A 20,947-nucleotide genomic window follows, 5' to 3' on the forward strand; every position below is an offset into this window, starting at 1 on the left:
CATTAAATATATTGTCTCTGTAGTCTATTCAATTAAATATAGGTTGAACATGGTTTGCAAATCATTGTATTCTGTTTTTATTTGTTTAACACAACCTCCGAACTTCATTGGAATTGGGGTTGTATTATTTATTGGCATTACTCATTATTATTTTCAAGGTGGCAGACCAACGAAAATGTAAAAATGATATTAACAATACCCCTTAGTTGAGCATTAAGAGAACTTTTTAACACAAGAAGAAGCACATTGACGTAGCCGATTGAGTGTGTGGATGTGTGTGTGCGCGCGCGCGTGTGTGCGTGTCCTCTTATTTCACGCTCGAGTGGCCTCACGCTGCAGACAAGGGGAGGTTTTTCTCTCGCCCCTCATTGGCCGCAGCTCTCTTTGTCATCTCAACATTTCCATTCATACAACCGCTGCTCCACTCTTTCAACAAAATAACTCGCAAAGAAGAAGAAAAACAAACGGACGGCTTCGCGTGGACAGGACTTAATTATTTCAGAGTGTGTCGACGAGGTGGAGCAGCGGGAAGAGGAGGAGGAGGAGGAGGAGGGACACTTCCTGCTCCGACGCGCATTAAACGCTAAGAACAGGTGAGTAGACAACTATGTTGTAAATGTTGCACACCTTTTTTTTATGCATGCATGCGCGCATGTTCTCTTTTTTTTTTTTTTGCACAAGTTAGCGTTACTGCTTTAAAGCTTGATCATTTTTCACCTTGCAACCGTTTTGTGGGGGTGTGAAGCAACACGGAATGCGTATTAGCAGACTCATGATGGATAACAGTAAAAGTAAGGCGCTTAAAATGTAACACTAGAGGGGTCCCGGCCCACGGGCCCACGGGGCTGTCTCAGAGGAAGGTTCACGCCGTTATTCACCAGAGCTGCCCTGCCTAATTGGCTGCAGATGCCCGGCTCCATTGCGCCGTTTTTTTTTTTTTTTTTTTTTTTACCGAGCAGAAATTGGATGCATTGGGGGGGTGTTTCATGAGTTGACCTACAGAAAGAAAAAAGAAAAAAAGAAAAACATATTTAAAGCAGGGGTGGGCAACCTATGGAACATGGGCCATATACGGCCAAGTGAGACGATTTGATCCGGCCCATGCCATTCTAAAAACAAATACCACCTCTGAGGTACTCTGATAAAAACTAAAACATGTTTAGTCGTTGCATCATATTTGTTATAAATTTTGTTTTTGTTTTATTCTAAAATGGCCCCTGATAAGAAAAAGGTTGCCCACCCCTGTTTTAAACTCTTCCATGTTCACAAGCGTGAGATGAGTTGAATTTACCACAAATAACAACACCTCATCAGATAGTTGAAATTGGGCTGTAAAAGGAGGAAAATTGCACTGCCGTTAACCACTGATCACTGTTTAAGCATCATAAATAGTCCTGTTTTATTGTTGTGGGGGCTTCATTTAACATTATTAGTTTGTGGACACAATTTGCAACAAATCACCCGTCTACTGCATACTGTTCATTAATTGCATTTCTAACTGCATTAATGACATACTCCTTCATTAAAGAAATGGAATGATTTATACATACATATAAAGGATGCATACGCCTTCCTAACAGTTGCAAAAAAGGACGACTCAAATGCACCGTCCTCCAAGTGCCCTTTCACCCCCAGACTTTGTAAGCTGCACTTATTAAAGTGAAAAGTGTTTCAATATGTGGTAGGTTTCAGGGTTGGAGGGGGAAGGTGGTCGGGATGCATGATGGGGCCCCGGGTCCACACCACACACCACACACCCCCGCCCCTCCTCCTCCACGGGCCACCACAAATAATTCATCCATGTTGGTGACATCTACTAAAAACAAAGAAACAAAAAAAAAACACGCACACAAAAAAAAAAAAGTAGACCAAACACCTGCACCTCGTCGCATAACAAACACTAACGATTACATGAATTCTCTTATACCCCTTTAGCATCAGGGTCCACTGTCGGACACGCAGCAGCACCCTTGGGGACCCCCCTTGCGTCAGGCATACTACAGTCATGTTCCAAACTGTCCCTGACACGTCGTCTTACGTCAAGGTAAGACAGCACAACCTCTCTTGTCAGGTGGGCTCTTCATATTTGTTCTTTTCACAACCCCCCACCCCCCCAAAAAATAAATAAATAAACATTCCAAATACTGTAGACTAAACTGATATAGTTTCGATGCATCTTGCTATTGGTTTTAAATATTCACTTTGATGCAATTTAGTTGAGGTATAAATTAATAAAGCAAATAGGAAGCACCATGCAAAATATTCGTCTGTTGTTTTTTTGGGGGGATAGTACAATAAAATATTGGTGAAAAACTAAATAAATACATTGAGCATCTGTAGCTGTACAAGTTTGTAACTGGACAGCTTCACAAACGCACTGCTGCCTGTTAAAGACAACATTTAATTCATATAAAAATGTTTAAAAAACACCACTAAAGTACTTTTGTTTTTTTTTCCAAAGCAAAACAATATTTTTGAATAAGGCCTCTTTTCATGCTGCCAAGGTTAAAGAGGACTCTAACAATTCCTGGTTTGTTTTTTAAAAAAAATGAAAAGGTAGGAATGTTTGGTGAGAAAATACGCTTTCAGAATGAGCCTTTTTTCTTCTCCTTGAATGGCAGAGGCTGGAAACTTCTTTTTGTTATAAAATAAACGCTGGGCTCCGTAGTGAATCGCTTTTATTTGTTAAAAAAAAAAAAAAAAAGCAAACTGCATCGGCACGTTGCATGTTGGATGCCAAGTTCACATTTTTTTGCGTGCACACTCATTGTCAGATATTTCTCAGAATGTGGCAGAACTATAAGACATCCGTGTCCCCACCTCCCTCGCCCCCCCCCCCCCCCCCTCCTCCTTCAAAAGACTCCACGGTCCAAGCATTTGGTTTTGTTTGGTTAAGGCCAGGCGAGACTGGAACTCTCCAATAAAAATAAATCTCAAATTAATTATGGCCTGGAGCGAGGGGGGCCAGACAGTTCGTGCACATACGTGCTGCATGCAGACGCCACTTTTTTTCGGGCCTTTGGTATTTGGACTCAGGCTTCTGGACTGGACGGCCACGATATGAGAGTGCGCAGTCAAATGAATGGCATCCATGTACACTACATTATGCTGTAGCAGGTGTACGATTCTCACAGTGATTTTAAAATACATATGCACAAAAACAAAACAACGTCCTGTTTTCGTAACTGCATTATTGGTAGTTGTATACTTTTAATGGTTGATTTTATATTTTAAAAAAACGCCAATACTTATTACTTAATGTATGATTGTTATTATTATTATTATTATTATTATTATTATTATTATTATTATTCCATTATTTTATTCATATTTGTAACTTTCATTTTTCAGAAACAGGAATAACAAAATACAGTAGTGACACTGTTAAATAAAATAGTTTATTTTCCATTTTAATTTGTTGTATTCTTTTTATGTGATCATCAAAACACAAGAACGAATATTTTATGTATTGTTATTTGTATACTTTTTAAACTGTATTCATACTTTTTTCCTCCACCGTTGAGCTGCTAAGATAAAATAGTGATAGATTATAGTGATACCTTTGGGATATTTTTGTTTTACTTTTAAAAAATATTTTAAATATTTTATTCTATGTATCAATTATTAATGGTTGTTCTATTCAGAATCAGTCATCTTTATTGACCAAGTATGTCAAAACACGAGGAACTTTTCTTTGCAGCAACTCCAGCAGGACAACAAGCAACATTTCCATTTTATTTCGAGAATTCTTCTTCTTCTATTATTTCCATCTGTCTCTTGAAAACAATTTTCACTTGTTTGGCCCGATGACGTCAAACTGAGGGGTCCTCAACCACTGGTCCGCGGCCCAATACCTGGTTGTGGATCATTTGGTGTAGCCAAAGAGATCTATCTTTTTAAATCATGATTTCAGTTATGATTTATCCGTGGACTGGTTTATGTTGAAAAATGACCCCTTCCATTATACCTTAAATGTTTTTTTGGGGGTTTTTTTAATCGCGGGGGAGCTTCTTTATGGCGTTAGCGGTCCGGAGCAATAAAAAAAAATAATAATAAATAAAAATTGGGGACCCCTGATCTTGAGGGCTGAAACAGATGCAAAAGCAAGACTGCCTTCTACAGCAGAGGGTCCATGTGACCCCTCCCCATCTCTGACATACATGGCCCATACAGTGGAATGCATTGGGCCATGCATGCAAGGGCACCACTGCATGCATGTCGTGTGTGTGTGTGTGTGCAAAGGAAGAAATGTCTGCTGACTGTCTCCTTGCAGCGTCAAGCCAGATGTTCTGTGGTTGACTGAGTAAACCAACTTGCATCTGTTTATTGGCCTTCCAAAATGTTTGTTACCACTGTATTCATTATGGTCTTGGGATAGGGCCCGGACCCCAAGTCACCCTAATAGGCTCCATGTTGACATCGAGGGAGGAAATCGGTTTTTGGTAAGATGTTATCTTGTCTGGTTGGTTAAATCTATTTTTGCTTTTCCCTCGTGGTCATTTTATAAGGTACACTTGCATAATCCAGTGAGATTCAATAATAGAGCTGTTTCCACAATTTTCCTTCAGTTGTGATTGACAAAGACATATGGGTTAAGTTAAGAAACGTTTTCTATTTGTAATTGTCATTATATAATCATTTTCTTTATATGGTTTATGTGTTTGTTTCATAAAATGTATCATTACCTTTCTTTACCGATTGGCTTGGACCGATCACATCGCCAGTCACCAAATATGATTCTATATGCTCTAAAAAGTGTCTCTGTACCAAATTATTTATTGTTGTGGGTGTAGTTTCCTGAACTACATTTTACTGACAGGTGTTTTTAATATTTTGACCCCTTCATGAAGCTAAATAAGCTAACACCAATATTAGAAACTGCTCACAGTAAGGCAATGCAGTTCAACACCACTGGCAATACAACAATAAACATTGATGTGACCTTTAATCTCTGAGTAAAGACAAAAACTCGGCCTTACTACTCTTGTTTTGTCTCTCGTTGGATTGCAGGTTTATCAAATGAGGTAGATGATTGTATATACAAATATATATATATATATATATATAAATAGGAAATGCTTTTTTCATTCAAGTTTTGGGTCACCCTTTTTATGAATGGGTCAAACAACAACTGAGGGGATGACTTTTATTGTTTGAACCCTGTTTGTACTCATGTCCAACTCTAAATAGCTATATATTTAGCACACACAAAAAAAAAAAAAAAAAAAAAAAACACACAGAGGGTACACACAATTATGGAGACTATTTAGAAACAGGGAGGTGGTATCAAACTGGTCAGTGAAGAGTTAAACAAGGTGTCTCCCTTAATTATACAAGTCTGAGCTGGCCTCAGGCAGGAGAAGCCTTGACCCTTAGCAGGATCCAGATGTGGCGGTCCCAAGGGTGGGACCCTCAGCCCCGCCAGACCCCCAAGAGGGGAGCAGACAGACCAGCCCTGCTGCCAGTGGCGCGGTCACAAATTTGAGCTGGCTGCAAAGAGTATTATTCATCAAGCTGCTATTGAATTTAAGTGTACTGTATAAACATATACATATATATATATATATATATATAGCATCAGGGGTTGAGAACCTACGGCACGTGGCCCATATACCGTCCGTAAGAACATTTGATCCGTCTCACCGTGCAATTCTAAAAAACTTTGTCATCCTTTGAGGACTTGAATGGATTCGAATATATGTACTGGCTTTAAAATAACAAATTTAAAACGTGCAATTGGTGATATGTTTTCATTTTAAAAGAACGTGGAAAATTCACATGCAAAACTCCAATGAGAAAAATCTTTTTGCTAAATTGGCAGTTTGAAAGGGGATACAGAAAGGATAAAAGACGTGTGGGTGGAGATAAGAATTTTCCACCATAAAGGAACTAAGCCAGACTTGAAAATAATGTTTTAAAAAAAATCCAAAAGATGACACTTGTATTTCCTGCGGTGCCACACGTGTAGAGCAGACTTTTTGGTGTTGCTGGGTGCTGAATGCATGGATGTAATTTATGGCTACAGTGGGATGTGTTCACCTTGACGTGAAGGCTTGTAAGGCAAAGAAATATTGCAACAAGCTCTCTGATTTGTCATCTTTAGGTGATTTAAAGCCCAGTCACTTTTCTATCCTGCTCACATTTGACTTTAAAATATAGATGCTGCCAGATGTGAGTGGGTGAACATCTTTGAACCCTTTTACGTTAAAGTTAAATACGTGGCATTATCATTATTATTATTACACCACCACCACCGCCGTTTTGTGTCATTAAAAAAAAATAATAATAAATAAAAAAATCACGTAAAATTGTTCCACAGCAGGCTGCCATCCTGTAAATATTTCCCAGTTTTAAAAAAATAAGTACAACATAACAACAGAGTGAACGCTCAATTGTTATGCCTGCTTATCTCCTCGGGACAGTATCCTGCTTTTTTTTTTCTTCTTTTTTTTTTTTTATTTGAAGGCAGGGCTTTTGGGTGACACACAGCTTCCTTCTCTCAACCTTCCTTCGCAACAACAGCAGCAGCAAGCGAGCAGGCAAGCGGCGGTGACTTCACTTCCCAAATTTAGGAGGAGAGAAAAAAAAGAGAAGAAAAAAAGCGTCTCTCTCTTCGCCACACATACCGGGACTAGAAGCTGGAATTAATTCAGGAGCGTGTCATGTTTGGGATACCGTCGAAGTCCACTGAAAGTTGCGCAAAATGGACGGAACTATTAAGGTAAGGGTGGAGAGTGGGGTGTAGGACATTGTGGGGGATCGCTTTTTTCTCCCAAAGTTGCGCCTCCTTTTTTTTTTTTTTGCGTGCGTGAGTGCGTGGTCCTCAGTCTGGAACTGAGGACCTTTTTTCTCTCGCTGTTCCCTTCAAACCATCCCCCTTCGTCTACTTCTTTTTCCTTTTTTTACTCACAAAAATCATATTTCTCTTACGCTGTGAGGATGTGCGTCGAAGCTTGATTGGCACGTTGGATTTCTGAGGAGCGAGCGCGCAAATTACGCACGTCTGGAGCGCCACTCTATTTTGGCCTGCAACACATTTTTTTGTTTGTTTTGTTTTTTGGGGAAAATTTTTCATGTAGGTATATGACTCGAAGCTTGTTATTAAGTGTGACCGGCAGCGGGGCAATGAGAGTGGATTGTCCACCGCCCGGCTCTCGGGTGACGGTTCCAAACTGAGCCTATCATTGGTGGCAATAATGTGATGGTTCGGTGATCTCGGAGGAACTTGTAGATGATTATCAGTGTAACGTCTTTTTCTTTTCTTTTCTTTTCTTTTTTTTCGGAGAAGGGGGAGTTGTGTGTTGTTTAAGGAAAGCTGTTATTTGGCAACGTGCAAGCCTTGCAACATTTTAAAACCACACTTCGCAAAGTGTTCTTTTTGTAAGAGTTACACAACTAAGCTACCCTTACGCCGTGTTTAAAAATTCGTTAGGTTGATAAGTTATAACGACAGAGGTCCAGCATGTGTGGCAGCTTAAACTACATGTATTACTTAAATAAAGTAGCATATTTATGATCATTTTCAAAAGTTTATAACACGATTTTGCACCGATTATAAGGTTATCCTCACCGAAAAGTGGTATTTGGTGAAATTGGTAGTAATCAGGAGTGCCTGTCTGAATTAAGATTGGCTACTGCGCCCCCCTCCTCCTCTTCCCTTCTAGACAGTCACATTCCAGATGGCTGCGGATGCTTCCAGATGTTTGAATGGCAAGTCCCTCTCTTGGCTCACTTCCTAACAAGTGTCAGCTCCCCAAAAATGCACACAAATGGAGCTCATCTCGCTGACAAGTGATGTTGTGTTTTGGGGACATTTTAAGTAGCGGCTTTGCAGTAGTTGGGTGTGGTCTGTGTGTGTGTGTGTGGTGTGTGCGTGTGTCGAATAAGTGTCAGTGTTGGCGGCACCAGAAAAAAAGAAGGCCATCCATGTGTGATGATTTTATCATTTAGGATGGTGGATGGACGGATGCGAGGACCATTGAGATGTTTTATCGCAAAAAAAGCCAAGAACGAAGACTGAAGTGTGGGTGTCAATGGCTGGGCTGACTTGTGCACTCTTAAAGAAACAACACGCTCTCGAGCCATGAGAGCTTCCTGTTCTACACAATCTTTTCCTGACAGGTTTCCTTTTCCTACTTAAACAAAAGACAGGAATGGAGTCCCTTCCTCCTCCTCCGCTCCACCGCCCTCCTGGGTGGACGTCTGTTGTGCTGTGTGTGCCAAACAGATACACGTGTGGAGTACATGTGGAGAACGTGTTGTGATGCATTTGGATGGCTGATGTAAACAAAAGCAAGGCGGTGGCTTCGGGCAGGTGCTATGTGCCCTTACAATGGGAACTCTGAGGTTGTCCAAAACAAGCTCATGCACAATACTTCATCTCAGTGAGCATCTACAGGATCGACTCTGAACCATAGAACTGGAACGCAGTACATGTTTCTGTTCTGGCTGCTCAGTAACAATAAGTTGCTAATATTTATCGAAGTTTATCCGACAAAACAAATTACAGGGTCGCAAAAGTTCAACAATTTGGGGTAGTAAGGCCACTCTTAAGTCCTGCAAAACTTCAAACCACCATCATGTACTTGGTGTGTCAGAAATGTTACAGGACTAGCGTCACAAAAGAGTATTTCAAACACAAACTACAAAAACATGTTTTTCCCCCCTCTTCAAAGTAATCCCACTTGGAGTCTAACGCACTTTCTTAGCCATCTCTGCTATCCCTTCATGCACTCCAGGGATAATTCTTCAGGAATCCTCAGAGCGCTGCCGTCACAGCCAAATTGATGACGTCAATGTTTTCAAAACAGGTACCCTGGATGACGCCATGAGCTTAGGAGAAAAAAAATAAATATCACACAGAGACAGGTGAGGTGAGTAGGGAGGTTGCTCCAGCACGGCCGTGTTCTTCTCGGACAGGAACTGTCGGATGCTCAGGGCGTTGTGAGCAGGCACGTTGTCGTGGTGAAGCAGTCGCGTGTTGTCTTGACACAACTCTCTCCTCATGTCTTTGTAGACATGTTGGTTGATCGTCTGGCCTATATTGAATGGAAAATACTTGTAGTTTGTACTTTGGGTCTGAAATATATCTTATGTGACACCACTGGACCATTTCTGATGCACCTCAAAGAACCAGAAATGGAACTTCGTCATAAAGTGAAGGAAAGTGGATTACATTTTTATTTCCTGTCCAATATGGCTACAGTGTTAAATCGAAAACAATTGTGTGTTATTACAAAAAGGAACCTGCGATTGGCTGGCAACCAGTTCAGGGTGTACCCTGCCTTCTGCCCGATGATAGCTGGGATAGGCTCCAGCACGCCCGCGACCCCAGTGAGGAGAAGCGGCTCAGAAAATGGATGGATGGATGGATACAAAAAAGAACAGTGGAGCCTCATTTTGTACTTTTCAGATTTCTAAAGTTGCCCAAAACTGCAGTCATGTATGAAGTCTTGTCAGACTTCAGCTCAGTGAGTATCGCCTAATGGACTAACACTTTCATATTTGTCGCATCTATCCTGAGTCATCAGTGATTTATACTTTATTTTTACTTAATTATAACAAAAAATGTTTATATCATCATTATGCATTTGCATGACAGCTAAGAATGTTAAAGTGTCACTTAAAAACTGCTTGTACAGTTAATTAAGGCTTTTGGTCGATAGCGACATAATTTTTAATGGGGAAAAAATTTCCAGATTCCCTACAAATTAGAGGTCGACCAGTGTCCTGGAACAGATTGTGTTTTGGCAAACAGGTCCCACTGTTGTACTAGTTGTACTTGAGCAGCACAGTGACTGTTATCCTCAATAGTACTCAGGTGGGAAGATACTTGACATTTATTGGCTTTTTGGGGGGTTAGCCGTGGACAAGCTTATTCTTCCCTAGGTTCAATTTCACACCACACATTCAAAACGACCGAGCAGCCCTTGAGCAAGGCGGAAACCCCCTATATAATTCCTAACTGCATGAAACTGTCCTCTTTAGTCCAGTGTGTCACAAATAATATGTACTTGCTGTTTTGACTGACGTGATGGGTTCAATGCATATACTGTACGCCAAATATAAATTCATGGCGATAGGTTATGTTGTCGGTCCTGGAAAAGGTCCTTTGGTGTTGTATAAGTAGCCTCACGGGATACACTAGTGTAAATCTCACCTTGGGGGCCAGTAATTGTCTACGGTACCACTATTGCTTACTGGGAATGAACTGTACTGAGTAATTGTAAGTTATCTCTAAGTAGCAGTTTAAGGATGTTCTAGTACTGTAGTATAAAAGAGGAACTAAATGAAAGGTGTAACGATGCTTTTTTTGGTGTACAGATGGTGTTTGAGTTGCTATATATATATAACATCTTGCGCTGTAGCATACCTTGAAGGTGAAACTGAATGGAGATGCTCTTCACAAGGGAACGGTTTTATGACAGAGTAGAAGCTTGGTGCATACGTTCGTGTTCCTTGCCGATAGGACAGAAAAAAAAGACTGCAGATTTCACCTCAGCAAGAGATCGTCCTTCTCCTATTTTTAAATGCCCTCCTCAACCATCTTGATGGGCAGACACCACTTGCCAATCATGGTTTCGACTTGTCAGGCAGATATGTCACTCGACTGTAACTTGCAACAGTCACAATAGTTGCGTGTGGCCTTATCGGGCCGTAACGAGACGTTCCCGTGCTTCTTGGCACGTTATCGGTGGCCAACTAGCGGGTGTGCGCTGCTTAGATAGCAAGTAATACTGCCAGGGTTCAGACTATATGATGGATCAACTGATTACATCCCCTGGAAAATCTAATTCTGGGGACGGAGGTTAAATGGTTCTAGAAAGGTTTAGCTTTTATATGACCATTTACTTTACCTGTGGGTGAGCATTTTATTCCATAGTTCCTCTCCCAAATGTGCTTTTTCTCTGGTCTTCTGGCATAGACTGAAGGGTAATGATGGAGAGCTTTGTTTAGCACAAATAGAGCTGCACTTGTGCAGTTTAATGTTAGAATCAAATATGTATTATTGATACCATCATAAGTTTCCTGTTGTGTGTCATAGGTATGATGTCAGTTTACGTCACAGGCTTGTTTTATGACTGGTGATTTTGTATAAATAATTTTGTTGTGTTGACTGTTTATATAGAGCAGCTACAGTGCAGATGCACATGACTATTTGTGACATTTGTGAGTAAATGTATGACATCTAACAGTACAGCTTCAGTACGGTGGACAATGTCTTTGTACTTGAGGATCTTTAGGGGCAGCAGTGTTGGAAGTTTAGTCATTCTTTCCCCTGACAAACATATGTGGCATTTCAGAATGATATAAATTCCATCCTTTGAGGATTAGACACGTCTCCGTCTAAGTCGTGCCATCAGATCCTATCAGATCCAGATGTGTTTCAATCCCAAGTCAAAAGCAGAGACACATGATGAGAATGCTTAATATTCAGACTCTCTGGACTTTTGGCTGATTTTCAGTGACAATGGCTGGAAGAGAAATGGCTCAACAAAAGCGACTGGCACAGAGCATTTTTAACGGACTCAAACTACAACATGTCATTTCGGCATGCAAAAGAGTAAGAACCAATCTAACAAACAGTCCTGAGACGTTTCAAGAGGAGCCCGCTGAAACCGTCCAATATGTCATCCAGTCGAGAGTTGCTTTTGTTTTCTTTAATAAACTTACATTGCTTACATTGCTGAGCCACAGCAGTTCGGTCAGTGTTGCAGTGACCCCCACCCCTGCCTTTGCTTCTGTTGAGTCTTCAGCTGGGGAGGGCAACCGAGGGGCCAGACAAGACACACCACAGGGACCAGACACACAGAACCTGTAATTCCATAAAGACAGAAGGCGAACATTAAATATACATGTATTGAGGAATCTTTTGCCATTCGAACTGTTGGAGACAACTGAAGACATGTAAGCAGCATTTGTAAGCAGCATTTGTTTGCATCCAAACTCCACTGTGAGCATGATTGAAGTCATCTAACATCAACAGGAAGCAACAGTAGCTACAGGGGCTGTTTAGTCAAACTACTTAGGATGCCAGACTGTGATATGACCCATAACTGCACATAATTACTGTTTAAAAAAAAAAAATCCCCAAGAGAGTGAATATTTGACATCACAAGTTTCTGTGTAGTTTAAAAAGTGGATTCTGATGTTCTATTTGTAACAATTCTTATCACTGTCATCTCATGACAATGTCCTCCCATTCTTAAAGGAAGAGGTCAACATTTTGGAAACTTTATTTGCACTCTTGGCCCAGAGAGTGTTGAGAAGATTGATGTCATTCTCATGTGTTGGTAAGAAACGGTGGAGGTGAACATCTGCCAGACAGCCTCCAAAGCTCACTGACTTCCTTACTATAGCTTGTTTTGGTTTTTAATATAAATTTACACAGTGATAAAAACAGAAATTTAAACCGTTCCAAAATTAGCCCGGCACTAACCTTGCAGAAAACTCTCAATTTGCTACACAAAAGTCTAAGGCCACAATAAGATCTATTTTTAGATTGGTATGCCGTAATAAGCATTTAAAAATCAGTAGTGTACACCTCCTGTTGACAAAAGTGAAAGTGCTTGTCCATCTGTTTGTTAGTTATGAGGCTACTTCCTGGTTCATAGGATAACAAAGAGATGGACAATCTCTTTACAATTCTGAGGGGTGGAGGGGTTCCTCTGATGCCATTGTCAAATAGAGAAAATGCATTTCTGTATCCCAGGGGTCTCTGAAATTACTACAATAATTACCCTGAAAAAAGACTTGTAATACTTCAATCCGCAGTTCAACAATCTTTAAAGGTACCAGAGACACAAACAATATTGTACTACTTGAATGTTTTGAATTTTACCAGAACGGAGACAGGAATGAGCGGCGCCGCCAGCAATGATTCTGTGCCTACCAACGGTGACCCAAAATAATATGTATAAAAAATAAAATAATCACAACATTGGTGGGGGATTGGTTAGCACATCCGCCTCACAGTTCTGTGGACCGGGGTTCAAATTCCAGCCCTGCCTGTGTGGAGTTTGCATGTTCTCCCTGTGCCTGTGTGGGTTTTCTCTGGGTACTCCGGTTTCCTCCCACATCCCAAAAACATACATGGTAGGTTGATTGAAGACTCTAAATTGCCCGTAGGTGTGAATGTGAGTGTGAACGGTTGTTTATATGTGCCCTGCGATTGGCTGGTGACCCGTTTAGGGTCTACCCCACCCAAAGAATGCTGGGATAGGCTCCAGCACGCCCACAACCCAAGTGAGGATAAGCAGTACGGAAAATGGATGGATATTGAGCCCATACATTTCACTCCTGCTGATACAGTGAATGAAAGGTCTTTATGTTAATCAAAATTGCCCTAAAAATCAATATCAACACTAAAAGACCAAAGTTAGCTCGTGGGAGTGACGTTTGAGCCTTTCACTGTAAATGCATCATGTTATTCGGGGTGTTTGAGAGCTGCTTTTATAGACGGAGCTTTGCCAGCTCTCCCATTGCTTCAAATCCTAAATGATTAATGAACTACTTATCACTAATGTTTCAAAAACACGTCTAGTTAGGATTACGATGTAATGCCTGTTCGAGCAAAGAAAGACACGTCACATGAACATCGCTTCTCCTTGCAGGAGGCGCTATCAGTGGTGAGTGAAGACCAGTCCTTATTTGAGCCTCCGTACGCTGCTGCTGCCCCTCTCCCCAAGACAGACATGACTGCATCTGGCGCGCAGGACTATGGCCAGACTCACAAAATCAACCCATTACCCCCACAGCAGGAGTGGATCAACCAGCCAGTGCGAGTCAATGTCAAGCGGGAATATGAACATATGAACGGATCGAGGTAAGAAGCAGAACTGTGTGTGGTCGATATACAGTTTAATAATGGAATTTTTAAGATAACAAAAATATTTTGTTTTGTTTCGTATTGATTGGGGTTATCAGTAAAGCCAATTACTGTTACCAACAAGAGGTGTCTACTTGGGATGAGATGCTTAATTATTTGAAGTGGTTTTCCTGACCTTTACTGACCCAAGGAACATATTTTACAAATAATCTCAATGCACAGCTCCAAACCAAAATGTCACAAAAGGTATATATAGTCCACTGAAATAATGATGATCAATTGTTTTCTGTTTAGATGAAAACAAAGCTATCATTCTGTTGCCTGAATGGCAACAGAATGATACACAGGTTAATTGTTCCTTTTCCCATCTACTGGAAGAGCATTTAATTGCTCTTTTTGTCACTATATGTCACTCGCATAGATAGATGAACAAAGACACATCCGATAAAAGTTGTCAACTGATGGAATAGAAAAAAAATATGAAGCACAATATTTTCAAGTTGTCAGATTTTCCACCAGTAACAGTTGCAAACAAAATCCTGATGACTCAAACGTGGCGGACATGTTGTACTAAAAATGTGATCGTTAACCTATCCAATCAAGTTAGTGTAAGGACTTTTTCCCCTCATAAAAACCCTTAAACTGATATTTGTTTTGAACATTTACAACGGATAACTATTATTTAGAAATGTACCAGATTCTCTTGAGAACAGCCTCAGTTTAACTGTCCTTCGTTTTAGACAAACAACCATTTCATAAGCTATCGTAATATTTTTTGCAATATGTGCATAGCAGGGAGTCTCCAGTGGACTGCAGCGTGGGTAAATGTAATAAGCTGGTGGGGAATAACGAGACGTCTCAGATAAACTATGGAAACTACATGGATGAGAAGAACGCCCCGCCCCCCAACATGACTACGAATGAACGGAGAGTCATTGTACCAGCTGGTAAGTCTTCAAAAGATAACTACCTCTGAAATGTGCTGTATGACTCTATGTATTTGTACCCATTTCATATACAGGAGCAATGAGTTCTCAATGCTGTCTTCGTTAGTCCTTCTGTTTTGACACAGCTTCGCCAACGCAGCCCTATTTTCATTTAGCTGTGTGCCAGCATTTCATCTCTCCTACAAGAGTGTGGCCAAGAGTGTGCAAGTAGAAATATCTGTTGGCCTGCCAGAGCTATATTTCTTTAACAGCTATGGTTTCAACAAGTTAATAATTAAATATGTGAAATGGCACAATTCGTGTAGCTGCAAGTGCAGTTTCAGCACTGCAACGCTGAAGAGATGTCTTATTGCCAGAATTATTCATTGAAGCCGCAAAGATGGGGAGTGGTTCAATTTTTCCCGAAAGTAAATTCACCGCAAATTGATTTTATTTAAATACAAACAAAAGAAAATAAAAAGAATTGGACTCAAGGTGAACTGTCACAGGTTGTAAATTGATGCAGACAGACACCGCAGTAGTCCAACAACCACACAGTGCATGGAGGCTGCACCGTGACTACTATGAGTCTGGATTCCAGATTGTCTTACCAGTATATTCAACAGACACTATGGTTTGTTGAGTAGTGTCTCTCCAGATGTAACTATATGTAAGAAATGTTGAATAATGACAGAAAGGGATTTGAAAATGAAGACTCCCCCGTGAAAGTCGATTTACCTGAAACATTATTCTACTCTGATGAATCCTCCTGTGGTTTAAGGAGGACAAAGAATTATTTATATCTAATAACTGAGCCACGTCTGCTCCTAATAAATCATGGCATTTTCAACTTGTTCATTTTTTCCTATTCCTTTCTGTCACGAGATGCTAGATGCTCAACTCACTCACTTTTAGTCCAGCAAGTTCAAGTAGTATGTGTAGGCAATAAACGACTACCTCTGTTCCTTCTTCCCTGCAGATCCTTCGTTGTGGTCCCAGGACCACGTACGCCAGTGGCTAGAGTGGGCCATCAAGGAGTACGGCCTGTTGGAGATTGACACATCAATGTTTCAAAACACGGATGGCAAAGAGTTGTGTAAGATGAGCAAGGATGACTTCCTCCGACTCACGACCATGTACAACGCCGAAGTTCTTCTCTCTCATCTCAATTACCTCAGGGAAAGTAAGTGTGCTTTCCAAAAATGGTCAAGAAATCGCAAACAGGCAGTAGATGAACGGTTCTTTCCCAGATGGAGTTGTAAAGCAATCCATAGAAACTGTGTGGTAGACTAACTTTGGAAAAGGGAAGGTACTTTCCAGCAAATCTGAAAGGGGGTTGATCGGGTGACATTCTACAAATCATATTTATTAAGGGAAAATGAAGCCACAGACACGAAAGAAGAGATTCAATGTTGTCCAGTACCGATCCCTGGTCATTGTTTACAAGCTTGTAGTTTCCCTTTTGTTTTCCTGACTTTTAGACCATGTCCGTTGTGTTGGCTCTGTTGGTCAGTTTGAAGATTCTCCTCCATAATGACTCCCTGGTGATTAGCAGCATTCTGGAAACAGTGTTCTTCCCAATCAAGATATCCATCAACTACATGTCTCGCTGTACTTTGCTTGCCATACACCACATGGATTTTTGAAATAAGTCCAGCTGCATTGCCTCGGGAAGCAGGCTAGGCCAGTGTGTCCAGGCAACTAAATTTGAGCTTATTACCTTTGAAGAGGCTCTCGATGGAATCCCGCTTCATATGTTTCAGCTGGGAACCCAAAGCTATTTGCTGAGGCAGTATGCAAATGCCTTTGAAATATAAAATATAACATCTGGTGGGGCTAAGATATTTAAGTGCAGCAGCTCAGTCTCAGTGATTCTCACAGAAAACTGTTGGAAATATCGTTGAATGCTTTGCATTGTACGTTAAAGAACAGTGGGAGCTGCTTTCACTGCTGCAGAATATCAAGAAACCGCACTGGGTGGAGTGATTGATGTCTCCACTAAAATTAACATTGCTCCCAAAACGTTGTGATGGACCTCAGCGTGATGTAATGGGAACTGTACTCTGTGGGTGTCAACAGTTTTCCCCATGCACGTTGTCAGGGCAGAGAGGGATGCTTGTCATGAGTATAACAGCCTCATTGTGCAATGCTGCAGCGCGCGGATCTGTCTGACTGCCACTAGGCACTGCAGTTTTCATTATGGCCGCCGGCTGCAGGACTTAGCAACGGCTTAGGCGTGCTGTACCATGACTTTGCCTATTGCTGCCCCCTCTTTTGATTTAGACCTTGTGTGCCGTGGAATCCTCTCCGCTTGCCTGTTGAAATTGCTTTGGATCCATTCCCGACAAACAAAAGCAAAGAATGCTCCCTTCCCGTGTTTGGGCTGACCTGCTTCGGAGCAGCTGTCTGGGAAGCACACGGCATATTATTGACACTGGAAGCCTAGGGGCAGGACGAAGTGCGTTAGTACCAAATGTCTGAGCGAGACAGAGTAGGAAGATGGAGGATTGAGGCAGACCCTGCAGGGACGATGATTTGGTAACTAAATCCATTCCCTCGTCTCCTCCTGCAGCACAATCACAGATGAGCGTAAACCTGTCCAGATAATAGACTTCTGGCTTCACTCTTGCATCTCAAGTGCTCAAAAAATGATGGAAGGGACGGCAGAGCTAAGCCCTGGAAGTATTAGTGATTATAGGACACGTGATATCTAATGGACATGATCTCCCACCCACCTTCAAACAGTACATTGTCTAAATGGGCAATGCAATCATTTCATAGACATCTGTGTGTATCATGCGTGAGTCTGTTTATTGAACCTCTGATTAACATTCCACACAGTCATTAAGCTCTGAATGTACACTGGGCACAGGGCTGGGACACGCTTCCCCACCCTGCGGCCATAGTGTAGCCAAACATAGCTGCCATGTCTCACGCAGCTACATCATTCAGGTACCCACACCAGTGCCTCTGCCAGTACAATGGGAACATCTGTCTGGCCAACCAGCTGCTTGTAGTAACAAGGGTAGTTGCCAGAGCAATATTTTGGCTTGATTCTCGGTCACTTATCCAGATTTTTATAAATGATGGCTGTCTGCAACTCAATGTGCTTTCAATTTGGGGTGCAATTGGAGAATTTGTTCAAATTAGTCTGTCGGGGAGGCACCATGGATTGTTTGCTTTATCGCACCCACATAGTCAGTTTGATACCACATGTGCAGGGAACCGAGCACACAAGGGGGGTAAAAGCCAGGTTAGGAGAGACTGTCGAAGTTATAGGAGTAACAAGACACAAATTGGGGGTGTAAGAGTAACAATCAATTCAAGAGCTTTTGGAAAGTGCATGGAAACAGTCCAAGCTGGTCATGAGTGAGCACCATTTGAAAACAGCAATAGTTTTGTTTCTCAACTGTTGCCGTTTCTTGTGTATCTGGACGGATTACAGTGGGAATCGAGTCAAAATGGGAAAGTGGAAGAAAAAAACGAGCGATAAGTCTGGGCTTCTGCACCGCACTGTTGCTGAGTGGGGGACATTCTCTAATCCTTAATAGTTTATACAGACCATAAACATCTGGCCTTGAAGGCTGAGTAGGGAAAATGTTTCTCTCTCTCTTTTTACCCTTGCAACATTTTTATTGAGCTCCTTGCACATTAGTTCCTTCTACTGGCAGGTTATCATTGGTGTGCAGGGGCTGGCTGGTCTGGCTCTGCGCCCTATACTGTTAGTCGTCTTCTGCTAGCCGCCACAACAGAGCTAGTATGCAGCTGCTCACTTTAACGTGGGCCTTCAGACATTCAGCGCTGCAAGAATTTATATCATTTTGAAATAAGTGGAGATGCAGATGGCTTCTGCCAAACAGGAATGCTGATATTGGACAATTGGTTCATTAGATGTACAGACCTCATGACAGGCGACTGTTTTATACAGTATGTATGCTTCTTCCACTAACTTTTCTCTGAACCTACATCCATCCATTCATCCTTTTTCGATCATGTTTATCCCGTGTTGGGTCAAGGGGGTGCTGAATGGGGGACTATGGTTTCGTGTTATGCGGTCAAGTAACCTTTACTGTTTGTGGTTCCAAAGACCATTCAAATCAATATCGATTGAAAAATGCTTCAGAGCTATAGTGCGCGAGAGACCGCATATCACTGAAAATGTAAATGATAATGCAAGGGTGAATACATAGTAATCTCCGCAATTTTTGTTAATTATTTCATTAGTTCTCAAGCTGTAGATGATTTTTTTCAACTTACAATTTACAGTACATCCATGCCTGAGCTCTGACTACAGACAAACTTCAAAATTTAAACAAAAAATTGGGGACATTGTTGGTAATATAATGAACTCCAACACAGGAGCTGTATTTAAGTTTAATAGAAGCCAACATATCAGAAAAATCAGATTAGGTGTAGTTCCACACTGAGACATATTGTCCATCCATCCATCCATCCATCAACTTTCAATGTCTCTTAAAGCCTTACCCAGCAGACTTTAGGGTGCAAGGCAGGGTACACACTGGCCTCGTCGCCAGTCGTTCACAGGACACATATAAATACAGCCATACACACCATCACTGAGTGGGTATTGGAACCCACATTGCCTGCATGGAAGTCTGTCAAGAAAGCACTACAGTACACCATCGTTGACGTCAAGGTGAACTACAGCCAAAAAAAATAAACCTATTGCAAAGACTGATTTTAGTACAGTTATTGTATTGGACGTCATACGATTCTGTAGGTGTAGCTGATGTTCTTGCCAGTCTTTATATAGAGGTAGCTACAATTCTGAGAAACTTAATTGTTATTCTTGTACAAACACAGAGGTACATCTTTAATTTTCTTAATGTAATGTTTTGGTGTTTTGCTTGTCAAAATGTGCAGTATATTCCAACCAAAACTCAAGCAAGTTACTCTTCCCAATATAATGGAACCTCCAAGGTTGTATCATTAGACCAACATTTTTGGGACAAATATGAATTTAAATAGCACAAAACTTTGGCAGTCACGAATTCATTCCAGCGAGACGTCACTAAGTATCGCAAGAGTCAGTTTCACATCAAAGGATTCTGGGTGTGTGGTTGGCTTGTAATTGTTTTATTCTTATGCTGATTGCGGTTCATATTTCATTAGTTTTTTTTACATTTTCATATTACCAGTGGTTAACTTGTATTAGACTTAGGATTGTTTAAATGACAGTTGATAAAGGTTTTAGGATGATTACAAAAGTTCCATTTGATTTCCATTGTTTCCATCCATCCATCCATTTTCTGAGCCGCTTCTCCTCACTAGGGTCGCGGGCGTGCTGGAGCCTATCCCAGCTGTCATCGGGCAGGAGGCGGGGTTCACCATGAACTGGTTGCCAGCCAATCGCAGGGCACATACAAACAAACAACCATTCGCACTCACAGTCACACCTACGGGCAATTTAGAGTCTCCAATTAATGCATGTTTTTGGGATGTGGGAGGAAACCGGAGTGCCCGGAGAAAACCCACGCAGACACGGGGAGAACATGCAAACTCCACACAGGCGGGGCCGGGGATTGAACCCGGGTCCTCAGAACTGTGAGGCTGACGCTCTAACCAGTCGCCCACCGTGCCGCCATTTCCATTGTTTCCTAAGGGAAAATCGGATTCTAAACCAGAATAAATGGGAACTCGAACTGTCAAAACCATTATATTATAGCATAGTATGACATTCTTGTGACAGTAGCCTTATTGTCTCTCTATAAATAGTTCGGTACTCTTAAGTGACTTACTTGGAACCTCTGGTTGTTGACAAAGTCTATGCCACATGTTTAGGTGATGATATCCTGTGGTTCCACAGAATAAACAACCTGGATTGACAAAGGTCCATCGAGATGCTTGAGACCGAACTCTGTTAGTGTTAGGCCCTGCCTAACTGGAGGACCTTCTTTTTCGTAACAACAGTTACATTACATAGTCTAGAACAAGAAATACAGGGGGGGAGTTCTCGTGGGCCACTGTGCTGTCAGATTAGCAGGACGTGTTTGTTTTCGAAGAAAGGAAGAGGTCGTCCAAAAAATATGCAGCATAGTCAAAATTCCCTGTCATTTGCCTCTCTCTCACTTGCTCTCACCCCTCCTTGCTCTCCCTCTCCAATGCTACAACGATGCTGGACTTCTCTGCGGGATGGTTTGAGGTTTTCTCAGCAATGCTGCCTGTTTGCCTG

The 20,947-nt window shown here is 41.5% G+C and overlaps 1 protein-coding gene across 8 annotated transcripts in view; it reads left to right on the forward strand.

Moving 5' to 3' along the window:
* Nucleotides 1-399: 399 nt before the first annotated feature.
* fli1 (Fli-1 proto-oncogene, ETS transcription factor) overlaps nucleotides 400-20,947 on the forward strand; it is a 37,048-nt gene continuing 16,500 nt past the window's right edge. Inside the window, exons 1-5 of one of the 8 annotated variants that reach the window (XM_061782072.1) lie at nucleotides 400-593; nucleotides 1,936-2,044; nucleotides 13,614-13,825; nucleotides 14,621-14,775; nucleotides 15,734-15,937. In XM_061782072.1, coding sequence (XP_061638056.1) covers nucleotides 2,006-2,044; nucleotides 13,614-13,825; nucleotides 14,621-14,775; nucleotides 15,734-15,937 — 610 coding nt within the window. In that variant the 5' untranslated portion in view covers nucleotides 400-593; nucleotides 1,936-2,005. Of the gene's footprint in view, nucleotides 594-1,935; nucleotides 2,045-6,510; nucleotides 6,722-6,867; nucleotides 7,076-9,331; nucleotides 9,471-10,998; nucleotides 11,908-13,613; nucleotides 13,826-14,620; nucleotides 14,776-15,733; nucleotides 15,938-20,947 lie in introns of those variants that run through there. The other 7 variants (XM_061782073.1, XM_061782074.1, XM_061782077.1 and 4 more) reach the window with 7 other exon arrangements.

The sequence above is a fragment of the Phyllopteryx taeniolatus genome, chromosome 8 (genome assembly GCF_024500385.1).
Source record: "Phyllopteryx taeniolatus isolate TA_2022b chromosome 8, UOR_Ptae_1.2, whole genome shotgun sequence".
In the NCBI taxonomy this organism is placed as follows: Eukaryota; Metazoa; Chordata; class Actinopteri; order Syngnathiformes; family Syngnathidae; genus Phyllopteryx; species Phyllopteryx taeniolatus.